This window comes from Lindgomyces ingoldianus (genome assembly GCF_010093535.1).
Source record: "Lindgomyces ingoldianus strain ATCC 200398 unplaced genomic scaffold BDR25scaffold_37, whole genome shotgun sequence".
Lineage (NCBI taxonomy): Eukaryota > Fungi > Ascomycota > Dothideomycetes > Pleosporales > Lindgomycetaceae > Lindgomyces > Lindgomyces ingoldianus.
The window spans coordinates 731491-756465 of record NW_022985198.1 but is presented as its reverse complement, the minus strand read 5'-3'; the positions used below and the strand labels follow the sequence as shown (position 1 = coordinate 756465).

Below are 24975 nucleotides of genomic sequence, written 5' to 3'. Positions count from 1 at the left end.
CTGCAAGAACAAGGCGTCCTTCTTTTCGGCACTTCCCGGAGATGGGGGAATTAACGAGGAAAAGAAATGGAAATGGAGAGAAGCACTCCATCATCTCCAATCCGCTTCGAGAAGTTACCAATTGCTTGTACAGAGCCCAGAGGCTTCAAACGGTTGCCTAGAAACTTCTCGGACATTCACAAAAGGCATCAGACATATCCGTCTCATCGGGGGCCGAAAATATCTACGGCATTGTGTCGAAGCCTTCCACCCGTGAATGAAAAACTTGGCCCAATTAGTAGTGCCTCTTGACACGATTTCCATGCTCCTTTTCGAGAATATTACCCTGGCATCCGCATTAAGAATATCGAGCTGTTCCCAGTCTCCTAAGTCGCTCACCATCCATACTTGTTCCCGGCCTCCTTCCTGTTCCGTCTTCCTTGAGCAAAGTGGTCCTCCAGGGCGTCTTTCTGGGTCGTCGCCACATTTATCAAGCTCTTCAAGCTGTTCTTGCCTGTTCCGCTAATTGACTTGAGGGCGTTGTGCTGTACCGTCTCGCCTTGGGCGCGCAACTCCTCGTTGTGGGCATACTCTCGATCTGTGTTGAACTCCACGATCTTGGCTCCACCTGGAATATCCCCCCTCCCTTTGCGGCCGAATAGTTGCCGCTTCTCGGCCTCGGATAGATGCAGCTCTGTCGCGATATTGGTGAGGTCCTGCGCGCCTGCAGACGCGCCCAGGGCTGCTGAAGGAATATGGCCGGCTGGCTGATAACCATCTATTTCATCAACAGCCTGATCTGGTACTTTTGCATCCTCCCCCTCATCCGCACCGTAGAAAAGAGGCTGGTACTCTCCGCTTGACGGGTTCTCAGTCGGGGAAAGAACTTCGTCTTGGGAGGCAGAAAATAGAGAAACCTTCTTCTTTGCAAGGGCGACTAGTTTCACTGCGGCCGCTGGTTGTGGCTGCAAGGATGGCGTGGCTGGCTTGGGGTTTGTTGGAGCAGTGGATGGATAAGGGATCGGGCGCTTATTCTTGTTCCTGCGGGCGGCGGACAAGGGCATGAATCTTGAATTTCTCCCAGCAAACTTAATTCCAGGGTCAGACTTCTTGAGCTGCTCAGCCCTTTGTTCCGAAGTTGTAAAAGACAGACTCGACGATGGTGTTGTGAGGTCCTTTTTCACTGGATTTCCCGCCTCATCATAGTCTGGCTCCTTTGGCTCTCGGCAGAACATGGGCTCGGCTCCCGTCTTCATAGACGTGAAGCTGGGCTTTGACTTTGATACTCCCAACTTCTTTGCAGGCGCTGCCTCTTCCGTAGTCCCCAGAGTCGCACCTGCCTTCTTTGGGGCAGGCAACATGGCATTGAATCCACCGAATGCCCCGCCTGTGCGCACCTTCTTTGCCGGGGGCGCACCGGCTTCTATCCCGTCTTTCTCAGAGTGTGGTCCTGCTGCTGAGGGGAGGTTGAGTTTGATAGTGCCGGGGTTGGTGCGGTCGACGACCTTCTGGAACGCCATTTTGGGAGTGGGCTTGACTGTTGGTTGCGGTGGGGCCGGCGCATCGTTGTCCGAGCCTTCCGAATCGGAGTAGCCGACAATATTCATGGCGGTCCTAGTTCCTGTTCGTTTTCAGGGTGGAGGTGCTGTGTCGAGGTCAACGTGGACGGGGCGGGTTGTGATGAAATCACCAGTCGGAGGTTGGCCCGGAAGCACCGTGTGCCAAGCCAGGGCCGTGAATCTCACCTCTACGTCTGTCCCGTGTTTCACTCCACTACGCTTGCCATGACGCTCCAAATGCCCTCCTTCAGCTGGTCTGGATGATTTGCATTCTGTAATATGATACCCGAATAAGTGGCATCATGTCTTTACTCCAGAATGAAGAGTAAGCCACGCAATGCCATTCTCCGTCCCGTCTCTAACCTCGATAGCTTCGTTCTATACCAGCTCCGGACCGCGTACCTCTCCTCGATTAAAGACGGCGTTGGAGAGCGCCTGATCAATGTCAACACCACCTTTCTGAACAACCCTGCGTTCCGCGCAGCTGGTTGGGTACCCAATGCCGCAGACATTAAACGAACATATTCTCCGCCTATCCCAACTGCCATCACATCCGAATACTTCCAGGCACCGCGATCGGCTGGGTTGAAAGCCCCAGCAGGATTTGGCGAAGATGAGGAGGAAGGCGGGATGGTCACGGGGGGAGGTGGAAGTAACGATACCGTAGGACCCACCTTGAATGCCAGGCGACGGCGGAGGAAGGAGCAGTTGGACGAAGATGACAGCAGCGACCTGAGCGATGAGAGTGATGACGATATTGATGCAACGCAAAGGCTAGTAGCCTAGCTTAACATTGCGTCTGAAGCTAACATGTAACACCAAAGGCCCGCGAACCTGATCAAGTTCAATAAGTTGCCTGTGCGGACACGGGCTGGATCATCCCCGATTCCTGGATCAGCCCTTCGCCATAGGCTCATAGACAATGGGGAGGGCCCATCCCTTATCGTCACTTCGCCTTCTAGGCCTCCAGACAGCCGCTTACGCAGAGGGTCGTTGGGCACCGTGGAGACCATCAAAGAGCGCGCAAGAAGAGATACCGTCACAAGTAGCGAGATGTCTTCAGAGAACGAAGTAGATCCCGTTATATTCCATCGGAAGAAGGTCAACCCACACCGAGCTGCTAAGGCGAGCCATCTTCTATCTCAGCGAATTCAAGAGGATGAACGAGAGCGGTTAGAGGCTTTGGACGAGGGCAATGAATCTGACAGCACCATGTCTTCCGAGTTCTCCGGGACAGCTGATACGGCATCTCTATTAGGAGAGACTGGTCCCTTGGATTCTTCTCTTGCGACTAACCTCCCAAATATGCCGGCACTTACTCCATTCAACACTTCGCCAAAAAAGCAAAATAAACAACCCATGGCATCTCTACAAGCTCTTCCCCCTCCCCGGCCGATTAGCTTCATTCCTCCCATCAGTGCATTGACGCAAGCACTGAAAGCTAAAGAGCAAAAGCCCTCGAATCCACTCCATCGATTTGCCGCCTGGTCTGCTACCAGCGAGGCCCAAGTAAATCCAATCTACATCAAGATATACACCCCATTCTGCTCAAAATCGTCGAAACCTGTCGAACTACTTTTAAAGAAATTCGACGACAAGGGTGAGGCCGTCTCAGTCTCCGAAGCGATCGGCTTCGCTCTGTGGAGATACCAAGAAGAGAGGCTAGAGCCCCCCCTGACTCCCGAGAAGTTGAACGTCAATTGTTGGGTTCTACGTATGTACGACGATGGTGAAGTTGACGATGAGTTTCCGCCACTCACGAGGAATAAGCCTATCATGGACTTTGCCTCAAACAATAGTCGTGGCATGCGCCCTAGAGCACGCGAGAAGCCCTGGGATGAATTTGCGCTGGTCGAGGCGACGGAGCGCGAAACTGCCGACAACGAAAGGATCACGCCAATTTACAGTCGTGAAGCTGCCGCTGCGCTGGCAACACAGAAATCCGCGTCGGAAGACATGCCGGAAAAGAAACAACCTCCAAAACCCATGGCTACTCGAGCGAAAAGCTTCCGTAATCCTATCACCGGTCCATCGTTTGCACCTACGGCCACGCGTAAAAACTCAAGTGTTCTAGCCGATGCTCCTGCCGTGCCCGCAACACATGCCGCCTCTCGTATGGGTGCTCCGAAGACCGTGGCCGTGCACTTCACAGACGAGAATTTCAACACCAAGCACGTCTCCGTTCCCTGCACTACAGATACCTACATTGCCGAGATTTTCGACAAAGTCTGCCACGACCTCCGTCTCGATAAAGGACTCTTCGTCCTGAAGGTCTCCGGCTCCACCACCGTCGCACCCTCCGACCGCACCGTAGAAGCCCTCGGCACACGCACCGATCTTGATCTCCAGCGCCGCCGCTTCGTTGGCGACGGCGTTTTCGGCATCGCCGGCTCGCCTGGCAGCTCCTCCCCGAACGCCCCCCTCATCATCAGCACAGGCGGCGCCCCTAAGAAGACTAAAAAAGCTGACCGCACCGCTGCCGCTGTCAGCGGCCAAGGCCTCATCCACCCGCTTGCAAAACACGACGGCGGGCTCGTCGGAAACACAGGTTCATACTACCGGCGCTACGCCGTGTTACGCAAACAGCCCATGTCCTTCGCCTCCTCCACTTCGCGGATCCTTGCCCTCGATAACGAGTATATGCATATCATGCCGGGGGAGAGTCAGGCGAATACGAAAGCGCTGTTTGAGGCGCAGCCGAAGACGACGACGGTGCACTTTTCCAGTATTGTGGGGAGTAAGGTTAGTAAGAAACATCCGAGGATGTTTAGGGTTATTGTGTTTAAGGAGAGGGAAACCAAGAGGTATGATTTTGAGGCGACGAGTCATGAGGAGGCGGTTGAGATTGTGAGGGAGATTAAGATGGGGGTCGAGAGATTTCAGGAGGGTATTGTGTAGGGAGGAGGTTGGGGGTGTGGGTGAAGATGGTGTTCTAGGAGTCGTGCAGGGGGGGGAGGGCATATTGGTTGGAGTTAGAGGTTTTATATTTTGTGCTGGGGTTGGGTGTTGGATATGGGTTGGAGAGTGTGTTTCGGCGTCAGTATTCCCAGCCTGGCTTTATTGTGCTGATAGCATCGCGGCTCTTGGGATTGAATTCGGCAGGCGTGCATATCTTTAGGAAAGAACTCGAGAATTAATCTACCTCAGTATCAAGCATACATGCGAGAGGCTCTAAGGCTCCCTAGCTATATATATTCCTTCTAGACGGGCATCATACATGGCTAGTGCTAAGCCGTTGGCGCAGGGCTCGCTCATCCCAAGGTCGCTGAACCTCAGAGCCATGTCGCATGTATGTCAATAAATGCACAAAACATGCTAAGCCAAACGATTTCTAGACGCATATATTTTATTTCCCGAGACTCAATCTCCGATAAATTTAATCATCAGGCTGCAAGCCATAAGACTCAGAACACTCCATTACCACTTCCAACCCACCGCCACCTCTCACCCCCCTCATCATCTCCACCTAACTCCCAGCCTGATCCTCAACAATCCTCTTAACAACTTGCAAATACCCCTCAACCGCTGTGTACGGGCCCCTCCCTAACTTCGCCTCAACAGCCTCACTCCCTGCCGCCGCATTCCCATCAATCGCATATGCATTAAACCTTGTCTGCATTTTCAAATCCACGTCCATCCCCTCTTTCCACTCCTTATTTTTTACAAAATACGGCTGTAGGTACCGATATTGCGCCCCACCACCTCCTTGCGTTGCAGCGGGCGGCGAAAGCGGGAGATGCACGAGTGGAAGAGCTGGAGTGTTGGGATCGGACGTCCCAGGAGCAGGTGGCAAGAGTTTGTCGATGTAATTTGCATCCAATGCAGCTTCCGGACTGGAGTTATATGGAAGGACGTCCAGGGAAGAGAGTAATGGCCCGGTTTGCCAGAATGCGGAGATCCGGGATAGAGCGCGTTCGACTGTGTAAGCGGGAAGTTTGAGGGATTTGTTTGGTAGGACGGCGCTGTATGCGTGGACGGGGAGGAAAGGATCCATTATTAGAGTTAGGACTTGGAGGTAGGGGTCGTGTGACGGCGCGGGCTTTATGGGATCGCTTGGCGGGATCCAGTATGGGGTGAATTTTGGGAAGTTGGAGGGTGAAATGGGGATTCGGGGGTCTTTACCAGGGTTTTTAGCGTTTAAGGTGTCGGTGAAATAGGTGTAGATATGCTTGTAGTCGATTTCTGTAGATGTTCGAATGGAGGGATCTTTTGGCAGGACTAGACTTTGTCAGAGATAGGAGGGCGATGTGACGCAAAGAGTACCTACAATAGCCGACAAGACCATCAAACGTCCTTTCCTTGTCCCCGAACTTAACTGGGAAGGTGTATCCTAATAGATCACCCTGCTTCCGTTGATTTGTCCCGTCAAGAAGAGTGCGGGTCGGCGCTGGCTTTTGAGGGCTCTTATCCACAAAGTCCTGATAGAAGGTACTCCAATTTTGGTTCTCTTCTGCCGACAACTCCATGCTCCACCCTGCATTGACAATGGCCAATGGCTTCCCAACAATGGCCGAGCTATACGTCGCATAAGATTTTGGGGCATGAGCCTGATTGTCATCGATAGATTGGTTAATCATGTCAAAGAAACCTCGAAGATACGAAGGATCGTTGCGCTCAGTAAGTAGCGTGAGAATATTATCTAGCTCGGTCGCTGCTCCAGCACCAGTCTTGTCTATTGGAGGATCGAACGGGAGAAATTTGAAGCCACCAGATGTCTTGTGTCTGCCGCCGAGTCGCACTTCGCGGTAGAATGTGCCATTTGGGAAGAAGAGCTGGAGTCCCTGGTTGGCATAATTCACAACCATCCATCCAATGACAGGACCTGGGTCTAGGTCCCAGTCTGTGGCCTTCCTCCAAACCCCAGTATCTTTGTCTTTCATTACAAAATGCGCATTAAGCCTGGCTGGCTGATTGATGCTTGGAGGGAGAGATATGAGGGGACAAGCATCGTTAGTTGACTGAGGGATGACTGTATTAGCTCTCGTAGAAGGCAATTTTGGATCTGCACCATCAACAGTTCCAGGAAAGTAGCTATCCGAGATACAGGGCGTAATGGTAGGAATTGGCCCAGGGCGCCGAGGACCGGGGTCAATAGCGCAGACTACCTGCCCAAATTTGTCAATGATATTAAGTTTTGTAAACATCATTTGACCGTGGGTAACAGGTTTCATTGGTGGAGAAGGGGTATTGACAGCAATATCCCCATATGGAGTCAGGGTAGTCTCAGAGTCCATGGCCACGAGGAGGGCCGCCGGATCCACAGCCATTGTGTTATCCGAATTCTTCAACGCCGGAGTGATGGCCTTTTGTGCTGTGACAATTGGAAGAGGTGTCTCATTTGGGCGCCGGACTAAAGGCTTGAGATGTGTGCCTTCGCACAAGGTTAAAAGATGAGATGTGAGACCAGTCAAAGGGGTCGATACGACCTCTAAGCCTGATATCAATTTCAGGAGCTTCTCCTGTGCCTCTGCAGGCAAGTTGTACTTCTTGGGGTCTTCGAGCTCGTTCGGATTGGTATTTGCGAATATCTGGGTAAGCGTTGTCTTCAGCGTGGACGCTGTTTGGGGCGTAAGATAGCTTCGGCCAGAAACATGTCGGACGTCTGTTGTCTGATTCTCAGGTTTGCTTAGGTCGACATTTGGACCATAATGTACCACTTTAGCGCCCCAGTTCGAATAGCGATCATGCTCGATCAGGCTCCATTTCTCAAATGGGACATGATAATAGTTCGCTTCCCATTCGAGGAATAGAGGACGCCATGGTTGTGTGTTCTGCCAGCGGTCTCGGCCTCTTGTCTCTTCTGTTATGATATTGTTTTCATCTATTCTCTGCGATTCATCGTGATACCAAGGAATGACACGAGGAGCGTCGACTGCTTTCGTGTTCGCATCGTTCAATGGGTTTAATTCACGAAACTCATCTAGCAAGGCCGACACTCCAACCTGAAGATCCTTTGGAATCTTTTGAATAATCGACAGAAAGTATGCGGAAGAGCGGTCCCAGCCAGTTGTCACTGATTTGTACTTTGGCGGATTCGCGGTAACGACTTGACTATGCAATCGTACTGGAACCTTCTCCGCAAAGTCCTCATCCCAACCCCGGCTAATATTCCCGAATAATATGGTAGGGTCTTTTTTTTGGAAGAACCGATCTGGGGTGCCCCTAGTTGGATCTGAAAGGCTGGCTTTCAAGCTGTCGATCTGCTTATTCCAGCCTCCTTCCATGTCTTTCCACTGGTTTAACTGCTTCAGACGACCCATCCAGTCTGAGATGCTCTTCCTGTATCTGTCTCCTTTACTATCCTCAATGAAGCCTGACACGTAATTCCACCAGGATGCGAAAAGATACCACTGCTTCTTAGTGCATTCCCGGGAGAGATTGTCAACCACAGCTTGTGTTCGATTCAGCGTCCGGAGGTCTTTAATCTGGGTCAGCGATGCCTCTGCGGGTTTCTGATTTGGATCTGTCTGCTGCTTGAAGTACCACTGTGTACCGCTATCAATCTTTTGGAACGATTGTTGGTAATTCTCGTCGGCCGCAGCTTGGAGCCCATCCAAATCATCGTCCTCGGTCTCTTGCAGCAGGAACTGAATACGCAGAAGTGTTTGGTATACATCTTGCATTTTGTCGTCTTTCGCGTCCTTATGGGCATTGCAGAATGCAAGTAAACCATCGATGGGCGTGACACCTATGGAGATTGGTTGTTTATGCAGCATTGCAGCACCAGCAGCATTCGCCAATACTGTGTTAGCTGGCTTTGGCGTGGCGCGGTCGAACACGACTCCATACTTGGAGCAATGGCAGAGAACACGCGAGGGGGCAGGCGTCTTGGAGTCTAACCATGCCTGTACATCATCCGGAATGGTTTTGACTCTCATACGGCAGTCACTGAGTCTTTCCGAATGGGTCGGAACTGATTCGCGGTCCTCTGTTTGATACGTTGTCAGAGGGTCGCTGTCTGCTGTAGAATGCCACCCGATGATGCTGTAGTCCGCGGTCGCCTTTTTGAGATATACCTTGGAAGCCTTCCCGCCGCTAGAAACGGTATATTCAAAGTTATCTACGATGCTGAACACATTCATGTTGTGGTGCGTAAAGTCCACAAATAATGGGTTCGAGGAACTCAAAACTTGGAGATCGACATGAGGGCTCCCATCTGCCACTTTGGAATCCCAGTCCAAAGCCTTAGTTTTCTTTCCAATGAAAACCTCGGCTTGACTGTCGATAATGGCGGTGTTATCTGGAGTCATACTGATGGCACTGAGGAACGGGCTTCGTTGGGCCTCGATATCGAAGTCTAAGCCGTACTGCTCCCCAATCTCATCAATGTTGCTGAGAGCGTCCGACTCAACAACCCAAGACTCGAAGTCTTTGATATCCAACCCATTTGGATAGTCTACTCCTTCTTTGCCAAGTGAACCCTTGTCTATTCTTCTTGTGACTAGCCATCGGTTTGGCAGTGGGCGAAAATCTGGGGCTGTCGTATCCGGACTGGCCCCAGACGAAGGTTTATCCCCACTTCGAGACGGGAAACCTTGTTGCCGTTTCCTCTCTGCCTGTGCGGCCGGGGTATTTTGCTTGTGGTCGGTTGCACCTCCAGCGCCAGAACTGCCCATGCGGTAGAATTGGGGGATTGTCCAGTGCAGATAAACGCCCAACCGAGATTCTTTGCGTTCCCCATTACCCAAGTTTGTTATGCGTGAGTTCAGGTCGGCTGGTGTCACCGAGTGAAGGTCGATATGGTCAAGGACGTCGTTTTCGAGAAGCTTGTCGTGGAGACGGAGGAACGTGTAGCTGGAGGCTATCAACAATAACTTTCATTTGACATTGTGGATTCATACTTTGGTTGGGTTATTGGTGCGATCTTATAGTTGTTGTCTGCGTCGCAGCAGTGTTCGGTCAGGACAAATGCATCCAAAGCACACGGTATCAGGACCGCGGTGATAGAGTTGTCAACAGATGGGTCTGCCGCAGTAGCCATTGCTTATGCAATATGATCAAATGTCACAGAGATTTAAGAAACAAGAGCTCTGAGGCCCGAAGAGTTAGTTACTCGACAATAGCAAAAAGCCCACTTCCCCCGCGAAGGGAGAGCAGGGGAGCAGAGCTCGATGGGAGCTTGGGCCAGCCTCCAGTGTCGATGGCAGCTCGTCCCAGGGTTGCATTTTCACGCAAGACATCCATGATTGGTGTTATGCCAGCCGTAGAACTACCGATGCGGCGCTGAGATGTTGCCCAGGAGCTGGGTGGATGCCAGACTGGGGTGTGTCGGCGGGGGTCAAGGGTATTGCGGCAACTAGAGCCGAGCATTTATCGATAGCTCAACGCAAGCCACATATTTCCATCCTGCACCTCCGTCCCGCCCAATCCCCATCGTCCAAAATGCATGATCATCACTCAAAGCTACCGACATGCAGCATAAATTTCAGCTGCCTGCATCGCTGGTCATTTGGACCATGGAAGGCACCACCGGTGTTTCGTATTCCTAGTCCAAACTGGACACTGCTTTTTGCTATGATCGCGGAATTAGAGGACACTCTAAGTGATCAAAAGAGCGGCTGATAGGTCTTGGTGCATGCACTCAACCCCAAGCGTCTAGTATGAGAAAAGCGAGGATGTGAATGGGACTTCATCTCGTGCCCCTTCGCAAGAACAATTGACCCGAAGGAGCCCTGGGAAGTCGGACTTCGAATCGAAGAGCAAGATGGCGAGTGTGGTTTCACCACGAAACTTGATACTCAAGAACTTGAGGAAACAAGTCGAAAAAGATGGGGCAGCAACAGCAGGAACGAGCGATGATCGGGACACCCTTCCGCTACCCGCCCTCGGAGACATGCAACTTCATTCATTCTTCAAGCCATCCCTGGAAGCAGGAACTTACTCTATCGAAGTCAACCAAGACATCGACATCACGTACAATGAGAAAGACAAGGAGACCAACCTGCCCATTATATCCCACCAGGCCCTCCCACTTGGCCTAAAGGGCGAGGCCACCGCAATTCAAACCTTCGAAGTTGTTGCTCCACGGTTTGCAATAGACCTGAAGGATATCCACAGCACATATCCACCACAAGGACATGCTGATCAGCCAAATGTGTTACCTCACATCGTATTTAGTGACGCACATCTCCCATGGGAGCGTAGCACGCCTGGCATTTCAGAAACAAGTTCTGACCCTAAAGAGGACGCGATACCCTGGCTTGCCGTCTTCCCATTCGATTGCAGCGGAACCACACCAGAAACGCAGGAATTACGGCTAACTCCAGAACAACTCAATGGAGACTATGCGATCTACCAGAAGATTGGTGGCGATGGGAAACTGGTTGAGATCAAGCAGTCTTCAACCTTCACTATCTCAATGACGGTAGCGGAGTATCTTGCTCTTAAAACTCGATCCCCTCCGCCAGTCACCCCAACCCCTGAGACAAACTCGCCTCCAAACCCTTCACCGAATACGCCAGATGCAAGGCCAACCCTTGATCCAAAGAAATTTACCAAACTTCGGATTCCACCATTCGAAAAGGACCCAGACTACTCTGAGATATCTAGTCTGGACACCCCAGTTGAGGTAATTTTCCTCTCCGGAAAACTGTTCAGACAGTTATTCCCTTTGAATGCAAGTAAATTACCGGACGTCACCCCTTTTCGTTTCCTCTCCCACGTACGGAATGTGAACACTCAAGGCATGGCCCAAGCCAGCGTCGAGGATGGCGAAACCGGGTTATTCTCGATCCTGCATTCTAAACGAACTGGGCCAACAGACATTGCCCAAAATACCCCTCCGCGTCCTCAGGTGGTTCATCTAATATCCCTTGAATACATTGACCAAATGACTGGGGTCGACGCCATGAAAGACGACGAACTCGTGGCATTCGTCTCCCTCTATCGCTGGAATTACCTATGTCAGCCACCCCTTACCGTCAACTTTGTCGACGCCATGAGAGACATCGGTGAATCAATGCAAGATACGAAAGAACAGGTCGCAAACAACCTTTTGCGGTGTCCCGAGAACGTACTGACCCAAATGCGAGTCAAAGCAGCGATTGCGGCTAAAGGAACCGGCTCTTTGAAGCAGGAAAAGGTCACAGAGTTGCAATCGGCAATGCTTGAGCGACTGTCAAACGGGTACAGTCTTGTCCGGCATCGGACTGCGTCTGGCGAAGAAACTGTTGCGTTTAATAGAGGTCCGTTGATACCCACATCACCCGCCCAACTGCAACCCAAATGGCCGTATGGGTCCAATTTCGGCCAAGATTACCAAATTTTTGACCGAAACCTTGGGATGATGGATATTTCTTATAGTTCTGCCTGGCAAATTGGGAAACTCCTGGCAACTTCTGATCTAGGATTTGTTGCAGCCTTATTGCGGGTCCGATCTATGGCTCATAAAGCGGGAGTGAAAGAGTCGCAAGTTATGGCTGCGAGTATGATCTTTGGCATGAAAGGGAAACTGGCAGTCTTCAATGACCTTCAAAACTCAGCATCTATGTTGAACGAAGTATCGAACACACCAAGCGGAGCTGCTGCCACTCCTGATCTCAGACAACGGTGGTCGCACACGACACCTATTCCTGAAGAAACAAAGGCTTCCGCGAAACTCCCTTCCAACACCAACGTTAAAAATGCATTTATTTCCGGTGTACACCGCCAGATGGTCAGTATATCAGCCATCGCTGGAACGGAAGATGTGATCTTTGACGAGCTGGCTCTGGCCGCCTCTACTGACTGGGCGTATGTTCATTCGTGGATTATGGATCGGCTCTTCCTGAGTGGACTCCCGACGCATTACTACATCGGTGATAGCTCGTTTCTACCACCCGAGAGCATTCGATTTTTCCAGATCGATACCAATTGGATGGACTGCTTCATTGACGGTGCTCTCAGCGTTGCAAACCATATGGCACGGGACGACGATCATATACGCGACGCTATCAAGAATCAGCTAAATAAATTCTTCTCTACCAAATACACCAACAACAATGACCAGCCTTTACACTACCCTCAAGTCCCTAGGTATGGGTTTTTCCTTCGCTCTGCCGTCGTAGCAATTTTCCAGGATTTAACTGTTGACATTCCATACCCGGATGCCCCAGAGGACAAAACTCAAAATGGGCGGCTACCAATTCTCCTTCAGAAGCACCTTGGAAAAGATATATTGATGGTGCTGCTTGACCGTGCCCCAGAAGACATCGTCACAATCAAGCTCTCTCAGCCTCCCCACCAGCAACGTTTTAGCGCAGGAGATGCTCTCGATCACAACTCTATCGAGTTCCTCTTCCGGAAATTGTATCGATCCACTCAAGGTGGCTTTTTCCATGAGTTTGGGGATCCCCATAAGCTTTTTCGTCCAGGCTATGTGCCACCTATCCATTCGGATACCCCTGGGCATGTTGAAGCGGATGAAGACATTACTACTGAACCTTTGTATGACTGGACTACGCGATGTCTAGACCTTCCGACCCTAGAGAAATACCTTCTTGGGGAGAATGGCGTCTACACCAAAGGAATGCCTGCTGAATGGGGCCCCGATGGAGACGGGAGGCTGCATAAGCTTTCAAGTGCGATGACCGGGTTGATCCTCAATGACACTATGAAGTATCTTGAGATCAAGGGGCTAAACTACGACAAGAAACGCAAGACGCTTCAAGAACCATATTCACTTCGTGTTAAACCAACTCTGGCTTCAATCAATGTCGTCAGCAAAAAGATCCAAAGCATAAAGACAACTCTAGCCTCCAAGTCATCCCTGTTGGACAATGTGTCCAGGGATCCGCTCCAAAAAGTACCCCAAAACCCGTCCAATGTCTCGCCATCCTCGTCTTTGCGAGCAAATGCCCTCGCTCATCCAACCACTCCAGCCCATCTTACCCGCCTCGCACCTCTCATGGGCAGCGTACCCATCACCACCAAAGCTACTGTAGCAGGACCTGCTGCCACAGCTCCACCACCCGCAAACGTCAACGCCATCGCCCATGACCGCTCCTTCAAGTACGCTATTTTCCCCGCAACCTCCAAATATATTGCCCCACTCCCCGCCCTACCGTCTTCCAACTCCTATGTCTTCGTCGATGCCCCTTTCGTCCCCGACCTCATCTTTAGCATCAACATCAACCCCATTGCAACCAACCAAATCGAAGTCATCGAAAACGGGAAGAAGATCAAAAAGAGTCTCTGGCTACGGGAAGTGCAATTTAAAATCCCAGTCGGCGATCCCGCCAGGAGAAAAGGCGACGCCGATATCCAAGGCCTAGGTCTAGTCCCGGATAACGCGTCAGCGGGCCTGCAAGGAAGAATGCTGGATAATCAGCGCTGGGTCATTCACCTTGACCCTGGAGCTGAGTATATGGTTGTGAGAGTTATCCCGCGCTCGACGAAGATGTCGACACCAGTGGAGTGGAACCGTAACTTGTCTTTTAAGCTTATGGAGGTTGATATCGCAGGATTTGATGTCCCAGGGGTTGGGGAGAAGGTGCAAATAGGTGAGGTGAAACCACCGACGGGGCCAGTGGAGGTGAGAGTTAGTGAGGTTTATGGGTTTTTGCTGCCCGACGGGAAGACGTGGGTGGATCAAGGGCGCGCGAGTTGGAGCTGGAAGGTGCAGAGAAAAGTTGGGTTTGCAAGTGGGTGGAGGCCTGAGGGTCCCAAGTAATTTCATTGAGCAGCAAACGATCTTGTTCTTAGTAAATTTAGTATATTAATTTTTTTCAGCATCAAGTTTCCGTTTCAGCTGTACTGATAAGCATTACTACACGTACACTACTCTAGTCTCAAAAGCACAATATATTCTACCAGCCACCAACCCTCCCTGCAACCCCTACAAACACCCCGATCCCGGCACTCAACCAAGCTACCGTACTCCACACTAGCGCTGGCGTCCCCATATACCAACGTCCAATTGCGAAGTCTCCTGGAGTCTCGCCAGCCGTGGGATGCTGCTCATTGACCAGACTCTGCACACCTAGTATCTGCGCGAATATTAAACACCCCGTTGCCAGAATCGCGAGTAGAGTAGTCGAAGTAAATAGTATGCTAGTCCAAATATTCTTTGTAGAATATGGCGTGTATACTCTCCGATCCCGTGGCCGAGAGTGGGCGTGGTTATGAGTTTCTAAAGTCACCGCAGTACCAACATCACCCTGCTCTCCATCCCCACCTTCAGCCTTCTGCTCCTCAACCGCCACATACTCATAGCCTCCCACCGTCTCCTCCAACGCCCAAGCTCTCTTGAACCCCATCGCCGCAACCCCAACACCCCCTAACACAGTTATCCCAACCACTACGCACCCCGCAACATACAACCGCGCACTCCCTACCACTTTTTGGCAAATCTGCCGATCATCCAATCCCGGTTTAAACCTCGCAAAACACCTTCCCATCCCGCCCTTACCTAACAAACTCTCTCTCCTACACCCCCACACAAAATCTCCGGCTGCTGTGGAGTCGATCCCTTCGGAAGGTAGTCTATCGCAGACGTAGAATGGCGAGGAAGAGAGGACGATGCCGGAAGGTAAGCCGGTAGAGTTTTGGAGGGAAGTGAGGGAGTAGTTGGGGGTGTATTGAGTGGCCAGGGTTAGGGACATAGAGATTAAATAGAGGGTGGGAGGGAGGAGGAGGGAGAGGAGTGAGAAGATGCGGAGGGGAAGTGGACGCGGTATTAGGCGGGGAGACTGGTCGAAGGAGGGATGGTGGTGGCGGGTCATTGTTGTGAGCGCTGAGTGGTAATTTGAAAATTGGAGAGTTGGAATGTTGAGGGTGTTTTTATTATAAGGAGAAACGAAAGGTATCCTAGGACTGTTGCGAAGCCGTTTTAGGTTGCGAGAAGGTGTGTTGTGTAGTTGCCGCTTAGGAGGTCTCAGGGTGCACTTCTGAGATTTGGAATTTAGTGCTTCGAAGGTCGCTATCGTCTTTGAGGCGGAGGAATGGTATCGAGGAATGGTACCGAGGAATAAGAGCGATATGGAGATAGCGGCCCCGTGCACACAAATATGCAGGCGTTCCAACGTGCAGTTGTAGGTTTCAAGCTATGCTTTCGAAAACAGCTCCGACGATAACTAGAGAAAGGAGATGGGAGCCTCGAGCCCACCCGCAATGAACAAAAAAAGACGGTGTCTGTCAAGCTGAAGCTACACCGAGTACACTACAGAGGTCACGCGGAGCCAGCAGAATGCAAGCCAGTCTTCGCAAGCTAGTAGGTCAAAACAATACCAGGTGGTGTTTATGGAATCAAAGGGCACAGGATGTTTGAATAGCTCAGCTCGAACTTCTCGGTCCAGACCAGACAGCCACACGGCAAGCTCCTGTCTGCATGCACGTTCCATGTAGCTTCTCCGCAGCGCTCTTTCGTGGCGCTGCTGAAAAAGATCCCAAACCGAGAAAACACGATTTGTCCAGTCTGTTTTCAGCTGTGCAATCATGCGAGTGAGGTTTATCCCTGTCCCTATTGATCAGAACTAAGTTAGCGTGGAGCTTGGGTCATTTTAATTTGACTTCCTTCCTGCACTCACATTACCTTTCTTCATGAGCTGATCGTACCACCCCCGATTCATGATGTGCTTTATTGCTTTTCATCCATGGTTCTGCAGCGGATTTATTGAAAAAAGGCGTTTCGTTTCAGCTGTGGCGTATGCAACGATGAGGAACCGGCCGTGTAGAGTTTCCCTGAATTCTGTGGAGAGCGAGGGTTGAATGCGATGGAGGGGCTGCCAAGCTGGATGGTGGAAGGAGGACCTGAACAAACCCTTGCGGGACTCACGATTGAATCGGTTCGCAATCAAATGATTGCTATCCGTGGGAGACACTTGCTCCATTTTCCAGCTCTAAGAGGCATGAGCACCACCCACGAGTATTGATCAAGACTTCTGCACGTCCCAAGGCAGCCAGTCTAAGCCAACGGGTTCACCAAGATGTCGTCCAAGAAAGTCCATAGTTGGCATATCAACATCAACGCTGGCGATTCCGCGATCCACTTGCTTGTCAATGAAGGAACGACTCCAAAACCAACCATCCTGGGCTGCGTTTTGATCGACGGGGGTAAAGGTGCAAATGAAAAGATCAAGACGATCAAAGACGTGATCGCAAAAATTGAGAAAGACTACACTTTGCCTGCCGGGGACTTGAACCTGAAGTTTGATAGTATAGTCATCACACATTGGTATGTTTGAAGGGCTTCCTAATTTCTTAATGGCACTGATAAACGGTAGGGATGTGGATCACTGGGAGGGAGTCGTCAATCTCCTGGTCGACGACTTGTCGACGAAACTTCGGAATGACGCTACTTATAAAAAGCTGACGAGTGATTCATACACTCTATTCAAGAAAACAATCTTGAAGAAGCTTGACGTGGCTTTCACAGATGCGACGGTGGATACGCTATTTGCGGCAAATAGTGCCAAAGTGAAGAAAGTCAGCGATAGCCTCAACATTGTCGAAAGGGAAGCCTGCGACCTAATTTACCCTCTATCACCAAATCTCGCGATTCCATGTCGCTATCTGAGGTATACTAGTACGTTCCCTACGGTGCCAGTCCTCCAGAACACTCCTCCTGCATTTAAGGTCGGCCCTGGAGATGTCTTGACTAGGTTCTACGTACCATACATGACTACCAAGCAAAAGCTCGGACTCATAGGGCCTCATCAAAGGGAAAACGCTGATGATGATGATGATGATTCCAAACCGAAGGTGAAGAGACGAAAGAAAACTCCAGCCGATGAAGATGATATGGCTGTCGACCTAGGACCCTTAGAAAATGATTACACACTCCTCAAAACCACGCTGCGAGTCAACGTTGACAATTCCTATAAGGAGAGCGAACCTAATACCGTGGCAATACGGGTTCCGCTGACTCATAATCTTGGCTTTGAATGGCCTTATATTAACAATAAAGGCAAGCCTGGCTTCACGAAGCAACGAGAAAAGGTGTGGCGTTTCAACTTCGTAGCAAAGTTGTATGATTCTGCGGAACAGTACGTTTTGATTGCCTCCTAGCACTTTAAAGAGGGGATATAATGCTGAACCTTCACTATCAGGTACCTCGGTGCAGAGCTCTTCCGGAAAGGCAACTTCGCCGACAAATCCAAAGCCAAAATGCTGCAAAATCCGGCAGACTTAATTGGACCCAAAGGCTGGGGGATGGATGTCGATGATGGGCCAGGAATGTTTGTTGTCGCGGGTGACCAGTATGTTATAGGAGACACGCCGTTGGCAGGTGCCCCTACTCTGTTATCGGTAAAGCGTGTGGTAACTCCAATAAACACGGCTTCAGGAGATACAAAGCTCACATTCAGGCCACGACTGAAGGTTGTCGATTCAACCCTCAAAAAAGGGCAACGGTATGACCCTCGGGGTGCAAAGGACTCCAAGGCGAAAAACTCTGCTTCGATTGTTTGTCTGATTCTTGCCCCAACGGGGAACAAAACGCCAAAAGACAGCTTCAAAATCTTGCACTTCTTGGGTGGTGATGCACTTTGGGATGTCGAAGGTACAGCCTGTGAGATCAACCGACGTTCGGCACTAATACGACCTAGGCGCCTTGGTGACATGGATGAAAAACCAACTCAATGGCGAGGATTGGCCTTGCCTCAGCACAGCGATCAAGCTAAGCCAGTGAGTTACCTACCGTGTCCATACACAAATTCTATTAATACCATTCAGTCATGGAGGCAAAGAGTCGACGGAGGTTCACTTGCTTGAGCAAATGGCCCCTCAGTTTATGCTATGTTCGATTGGAGAGAAGGGGGAGTACTTCCATCCTCGTAAGTTCTGAACATGTTTTCGTATCACTTGGATAGTTGGAGAGTATTGGGTTGCCATCTTGAACACCTTAGCATGTTGCCGTGGATCAAATGGCATGATCACAATGAAAAGGGGCACTTAACCGGCTCGACAGAAATTGGAATGCTCATTGAGAGGATGCTAGCCGCCCTCCATCAGATCCCTTGCCATAGCAAGCACTTTATAACATATCAATTCCAGATGCCGAGGTTCTCGCATTCATTCATGCTGCAATTGCGGCGCTCCGCACATCAGATATAGAAAAAGAGAAGGTAAAACAAGGTGGAAAGGCTGGTACATATAAGATCCCAAACCGATACCCTCCATTGCTTTTGACTAATTATCCTGGTATGGTATCATTAGCCCGATTTTGTCTTTTCTACCGATCCACCGGCTAATTTAAACCGCAGATTGGTTCTCAAAGCCAATGAAGACTACGTACGACCTTGACACATTTTATATAGACCATGGCGAGGACTTCGAATTCCAAGAAAATTTGAAAGCGCTCTATGCACTTTCTGGACTTACAAGTAACATATACACTGACTTCCGCAAGCGGTTCAACAAAGATCGCGCAGCTACGTTAAAAGAGAAAGGATTGAAAGAAGAGCAAAAGGGGACGTGGAAGACAGCCATGAAAACGGAATCGGACACAAGAAGGAAAGCAATGGGTGGTATCATACGTCAACGCTGGGAATATATATCCCCCAACCCCGCGAAAGAAAAGTTCAAGGCATGGAAGCTTATTCTCGGGATTGGTGAGCAAAGCAAGCCACGGCATTTAGCTTGGATCCAGGATAACAACTACTTCGCCATTCCTGTGCCTAACCAGCTCACCGTCACAGTGTCGCCGCCACCGCCGCCAAAGGCACCACCCGCGGACTCGGACAAAATGGCTGTGGTTCTGGCTGCGTCATCTTCGGCGGTAGTTCCGGCGACCGGTACAACCACAAAGAGTGTCTTAATCCCTCCTCGGATTGCTGTATGGGCTAGGATTGCAGAAGTCCCAGAAGATCCAGAGGCAGATGAATCTCCTTTCCCCCTTGCACCTTCCCCAGATGCTATGGTAGTTGAACCGCCCAAGGGGAAGCGCGTTCTCGTTCGCAATGCCAACATCCCGGCGGCAAACGCTCAGACATTGATTGTACCTATACCTTCAATCCCCGAGGCTGCATCTCCATCTAGGTTCTACGTGTACAGCACAATATACTCGCACGTCACTGCAGGAAACCCTAATGAGGTGGTATTGGATGTCGGTAATCCCCTAAACAACTTCCTCAGTGCTCTTGATCCCGGCTTTTGGGTGACGGATACCCTCCTCAATTCGAACAACACGGTCCTGTCGCTGGACGCACACTGGGCTCAAGGGGTCACATCCACCTTATTGAATATCAACAGCGTCACCATGAAAGGTTTAGTTGTAAACAAAGTAGCGCAGGTTACCGAAATTGGCTCAACTATTACCAGTGGGAACAAAACTCTGAGCTTTTCCACTTCCGCCACTTACGACGCTATGGTGGGTGGAACGAAGCAACACCGGGAGTTCTCTGACGCATTCTATCCTCCATACAACTTGCTTGTGCTTGGACTTTCTTCCGTCACACAATCGGCAGATTTCACTTTAGGTGATATTCTCCGACTCTTTGGGCCCCATTGGATGCAGGATGCCGCTGATGTGTTTGAACTTCCTGGCTTTGACTCTGGTTTAAAATTTGTCCTGGATGCAAGCGGAAAGTCAAATCGCAATGGCCTCTTCTTTCAAGCGGATAGCCATTACCCAACATGGCTTCGACTTCAGTTCAACGTGCCGAAAGACAACCTAGATGACTTTAAGGCCAAACTACAAACCCGACTCGACTTCCTAGGTAGCATCTCTCTTAGCGATGCTTGCGTGATATGCCGAAAGCAGTCCAAGACTGAACGTAGGGAGATGCCAAATGCGCAAGGCCAAATAGTGCTTGATTCGACCTCATCAAGCATCTCTTCATTTGTCTGCATCCAAGCCACCGTAACAATAAACTCCCTTTCATTACGGCTCATCCTTGAATATGATTCAGATGGCTCAACCAGGCTTATCATCAGGTTTGACACCGTGACTGAAAAAGGGAAACCGATCAGCGCTGCTCTGGAGTGGCTTGCAAAATCTTTTGACCTTGACGGTGATATAAGTGATCTTCTCCCTGGGTCTGAGAATATCTACGTTCTACAGGTGGCGGTCAATTTGGGGAGTGTGACCCCCGAGGGACACTTCTCAATCAAGGGCGCCTCGGTAACATTCACACTGGAAGTCGATTGTTTTGGTGCGGCGTTCTTTGTAGAAGCGACTTGGCCAAGCTTCAGGTTGCGGGCATTCCTATGGACGGACCTGAGGGATGAAATCGAACCAAAAATGCTGCCGTGGCTTGAGCCTTATATGGATATCAATCCAGCCAATACGAGCCTTATGTCACCCGAGGGACCAAAGCTCACCAATTTCCTTCCAGATTCTATGCAAAATGTCCGCCTTCCGCCTGCAGTCGACTTTAGAATCGTCGAAGCCGAGTTTGAGAGCTGGATGGACGCACAGCAGCAAATGAACCTCATCTTCCACGCCACTTTGTGCACAAAAGATGATCCAAGTGGAGGTGAGCCTGCGCTCGACATTGACACACTAAGTATGACGGCTACACGGATTGCAACCACGGATCCCAAGCGGATGTCATACGAAATCAACATTTCAACCGTTTTCTATCTGCTGCCTCGAAATTTCGACCCCACCAATCCCAACTCGTTTGCTGCACAGATCTCTGCCTCTGTCGACGTGCTTGATGGGCTATGGGTGATTAAGGCCGAAGCAGACAACCTCCAATTTGCCGCACTATATAGCTTGTTTGATTCAGATGTGTCTGATTCCGTTATGGACATCCTGGAAGAGTTCTCCATTCCACGAATACAGTTCGCTTTCACCTACGGCATGGATAAGGCTCCCAATATTTCTCTAACAGGCGCGCTTAGAATCAGCACGTTCGAGATCGATGTTGGGTACTGGTACAATTCGGCCGAGTCGTGGTCCTTCCAGGGCCAGCTTGGATTTATTAGTGATAAGGACAAGATCACCATAGCCCATATTGTCAGAGAATTTGACACCAGCATCGCTGACGTCCTTGATGAGATTGAGTTCATCAAGTCTATTTCCATTCCCGCAATCAACCAAGACGCGACGGACTTCGATTCTGCTCCAATGTAAGGCTACTCGGAAGTTGTACCACAAAATGCTAACATTCTTCTACAGCCAATTCTACATGACCTCAACGTCCGATGCTGTTATCATGTGGTTCCAGGTTGAGATCGATTCTGCGGTTGGAGCATTCACATTCCTCTTTGCACAGTACAAGCCGAAGCCAAAGCCGAATGCACAGAACCAGATGCCAGCGACAAGGCCTTCACCAAAGCGCTTAATTCGCGTTAGACTGGACCACCTGCCGACGCTGCCTAACATTCCCATTGTCGGATCAATCGGACAGCCAGTGGACTCAATTTCCTACGTGTACGTGCAGGACTCAGAAGGGATCAATCCCGCGAATAAGTCCCCTTCGGCTGGTTTCACGCTTCAAGAGATTGACGCGATCAATGCTGTGAGTTTTGATGAAGTGCCTGAATCTCGCTATCGCTGAATTTTATAAGACACTCCAAGATCGCAACGCTATCCGATTCCGCGATACAAAGTCGAATCTACCCTCTGCTAATGCATCAAGCACACCTCCTGCTACAGGCTCCTCTGCGCCACCGAACTATGTTCTTCTGCATGGGCATCACTTCATCGTAGTCACCAATGGGAAAGTCGTCGTCGACCACAAATTTGGAAGCTCCACACCCTCTACGACGCCACAAAATAAGATCGTTAGTAAGCGAGTAACTGGAGGTCCCGTCGTTCGTCCTGCCGCAGGTCCACTTGCACCAAGCCCACAAGCTACCGCGGAAGATTCTGGAGCTACCATGGGACAAAGCAAAAAGAGCTTTCCTGGCATCCCAATCACCATCAACAATTTTGGAATCCAGGTCAAAGACAAGAGGCTGTACCTCCTTATTGATGCGAAGGTCTTGCTTGGACCGATTGAGCTAACATTGGAGGGATTCGGGATAGGGATACCTTTGAATATCCCTGGAATTAGCTTTGCGGATCTAGCAAAAAAGGAGGTAATTGAGCTGTTCGATATTAAGCTCACAGGTATAGGGGTCTATTTCAACGCACCACCAGTCATGATCGCGGGATGCTTCTTCCATATTGATGTACCGGAGTATGAAGCATATCGTGGTGGCTTGGCCGTCAGCATTCTTCCTTACACATTGTAAGTCTATCTCATCCCCTACTCTCTTTAAATACTAAAATAGTATACTCTAGGCTCGCCGTAGGCAGTTATCAGCATAACAAACTTCCGAAAGACTTCAAATCTGTCTTCGTCTTTGCTCGTTTGGATGGACCTCTCTTCACCCTTGAGTTTGCCGAGATCTCTGGGGTGTCTGCCGGCTTTGGATACAACTACGATCTTCGGTTGCCTACTGCAGGGGAAATCATGGACTTCCCACTCGTCCATGGTCCAGAGTCCTCCGATGATCCCATGAAACTACTCTCAAGTCGCAAAGAAGAACGCTCCAGTTTTGTTAATTGGACAACTGCCAAGGAGACGGCATTGTTTTTTGCCATCGGCATGAAAGTCGATGCTTTCCAAGTCTTGACGGTAGATGCCGCTGCTATTCTTGCAATATCCGCAGACGATGTCAAGATTGCGCTTGTGGGCATCGCAAGTGCAAGTATGCCACCCTCGACTGGGAAGACTAAGCCACCAGAGGCATTCATCTACGTCGAACTCGGAATCGTAGCGAGTCTAGACATCACGGGAGGATCTTTACTCGTTGCAGCGCAACTTACGCCCAACTCATATGTTCTCGCGCCTGACTGCCATCTGACCGGAGGCTTTGCGCTTTGCTACTGGTTTGGTAGGAACGAGAATGCTGGAGACTGGGTCTTCACTGTGGGCGGATACCACCCAGCGTTCAAGAAGCCCAAGTACTACCCAGATGTTCCTCGTGTCGGCATTAGTTGGAATCTTAGCGACGTTCTCACCGTCCGAGGCGAATCATATTTTGCCATCTGCCCAAAGGCTTGCATGGGTGGTGGACGCTTGCTCGCTACATTCAGTGCCGGACCAATCTATGCATCCTTTGAAGCATGGGCGTCGTTCCTCATCAACTTCAAGCCTTTCTTCTTCGTCGCAGACATTGGCATCAATGTCTCTGTGGGCTGCAACATTGACTTCTGGATTGTTCATATCCATATTCATGCTGAGCTCGGCGCTTCACTTCACCTCCAAGGGCCGCCATTCGGAGGTGTTGCGCATGTTCATTTCTGGGTCATGGGCTTTGACGTCTACTTCGGAGACCAGAACAACGTGCCCGATCCTTTGAGCTGGGATAAGTTCCTCCCTCTTATCAAGCAACCTGGGCCAGGAAGCGATCCAAATAAGACGGCTATGTGCGTAATCGCAATTGAGAAAGGCTCTGCAGATGAGAAGTCGAGCAAAACAAACAGAGACACAGGTGAAAAATGGTTCGTGAGAGCGGGGTCTTTGCAATTCCGCGTCGAGACTAAGTTCCCGATCGAGGACATGGATTATGGGGATAGCTATGTGCAGAACAAATCGCAGGACCTGAAACCCTCCGTTCCGGCTACAGGGGCGATTTATGGGCGGCCGATGCAGTTGAAGGAACCGTATAAATCGCATTTAAGCGTTAAAGTTGTGCCACCTGGCCCGGCAATTGATCCCAAAGTGGATGACTCGAATCCATGGCTTGTCATGCCACTAATTAGATCTCTCCCCAAGGCTCTATGGGCCAAGTGTAAGCGCTCACCGTCTCCTATTTCTAGCGTCACTAACAAATTTGTAGATGACAAAAATGAAGACCCAACGCACGCAGGGAACTCTATCGCGACCCTCCTCAACAGTGAAAATGCCTCAGACGCGACAGTAGACCACTTGGTCGGTTTCACTTTCCGCTCGCCAGACCCCAAGCTGCCCTCATGGTCCTTCCCCGAATTTAACGCCCTCGCCGCAATGCAGGAAGGTGTCTTCCAAGACGATGGTGACCCCTTAGACAAGCCAGTTCGCAAAAACGCGCTTCTCGGCCCCGCTACGGGCATAGACGAACGACCGAAGTTAAAACCTACGCCTCCGTCGCAGACTACAGATCTTCCTGACGCCAAGAAGCCAGACATTTGGGTCGAGGATAAGAGTCTCGTAGATGGGGGATTTCTGGATGTGGGACCAAGCTTCGATGAGGTGGAAGGTGTGTGGCAGGCTGTGGATGAGGAGGCTACGCAGTTAGTAGCCGATGCGTGGGGAGATGTGATGGGCTGGTGGGGAGTGGAAGTGCCTGGGAGTGCTGGGTCTAGTTTGAGCGGGAAGAAGCCGACGTATCTGATAGGCAGGGCTGAGACTTTTGAGGTGTTTTATTTGGAGGCTCCTTGGCTGACGAAGGATGGGGTGGAGACGAATACACCTGTTACTGTTGGAGCGTAGATCTTTAGAGCGTAGACGCGGCGCGTTGAACAATGAATACTTGTAGGGAGGGCTGCTAAGTGGGGCTTTTTAAGACTAGAGTTGGCCCAAACCTGCCTGCTTTAGACTTT

At 50.5% G+C, this 24975-nt stretch overlaps 6 protein-coding genes across 6 annotated transcripts; 3 read left to right on the top strand and 3 right to left on the bottom strand.

The window, feature by feature from the left end:
* BDR25DRAFT_306560 (uncharacterized protein) lies at positions 1-1643 on the bottom strand. The gene has a single exon (XM_033690647.1). It carries the CDS (start codon positions 1584-1586, stop codon positions 375-377), a length of 1212 nt encoding a protein of 403 aa, XP_033542668.1. The 5' UTR covers positions 1587-1643; the 3' UTR covers positions 1-374.
* Positions 1644-1758: 115 nt separating this feature from the next.
* On the top strand, positions 1759-4783 carry BDR25DRAFT_306559 (stress-activated map kinase-interacting protein-like protein). Its single transcript, XM_033690646.1, has 3 exons — positions 1759-1863; positions 1910-2311; positions 2363-4783. The coding sequence occupies exons 1-3, from the start codon at positions 1841-1843 to the stop codon at positions 4434-4436; spliced, it is 2499 nt and encodes an 832-aa protein (XP_033542667.1). The 5' UTR covers positions 1759-1840; the 3' UTR covers positions 4437-4783.
* A 242-nt stretch (positions 4784-5025) lies between these two features.
* On the bottom strand, positions 5026-9471 carry BDR25DRAFT_154377 (uncharacterized protein; the record flags this gene model as incomplete). Its single annotated transcript, XM_033683950.1, has 3 exons — positions 5026-5744; positions 5806-9332; positions 9380-9471. Coding segments are annotated over 3 exons (4338 nt in total), but the record flags the coding sequence as incomplete, so codon positions are not given.
* A 771-nt stretch (positions 9472-10242) lies between these two features.
* Positions 10243-14187, top strand: BDR25DRAFT_378528 (uncharacterized protein; the record flags this gene model as incomplete). The annotated part of the gene is made up of 1 exon (XM_033697551.1): positions 10243-14187. The coding sequence occupies one exon, from the start codon at positions 10243-10245 to the stop codon at positions 14185-14187; it is 3945 nt and encodes a 1314-aa protein (XP_033542665.1).
* A 61-nt stretch (positions 14188-14248) lies between these two features.
* On the bottom strand, positions 14249-16084 carry BDR25DRAFT_360348 (uncharacterized protein; the record flags this gene model as incomplete). The annotated part of the gene is made up of 5 exons (XM_033696239.1): positions 14249-14270; positions 14328-15559; positions 15585-15647; positions 15689-15975; positions 16039-16084. The coding sequence occupies 5 exons, from the start codon at positions 16082-16084 to the stop codon at positions 14249-14251; spliced, it is 1650 nt and encodes a 549-aa protein (XP_033542664.1).
* Positions 16085-16107: 23 nt separating this feature from the next.
* On the top strand, positions 16108-24865 carry BDR25DRAFT_378525 (uncharacterized protein; the record flags this gene model as incomplete). Its single annotated transcript, XM_033697550.1, has 11 exons — positions 16108-16689; positions 16739-17500; positions 17564-18015; positions 18062-18140; positions 18189-18289; positions 18510-18602; positions 18773-21530; positions 21580-21922; positions 21972-22636; positions 22690-24185; positions 24234-24865. Exons 1-11 carry the CDS (start codon positions 16442-16444, stop codon positions 24863-24865), a joined length of 7629 nt encoding a protein of 2542 aa, XP_033542663.1. The 5' UTR covers positions 16108-16441.
* Between the last annotated feature and the right edge of the window lie 110 nt (positions 24866-24975).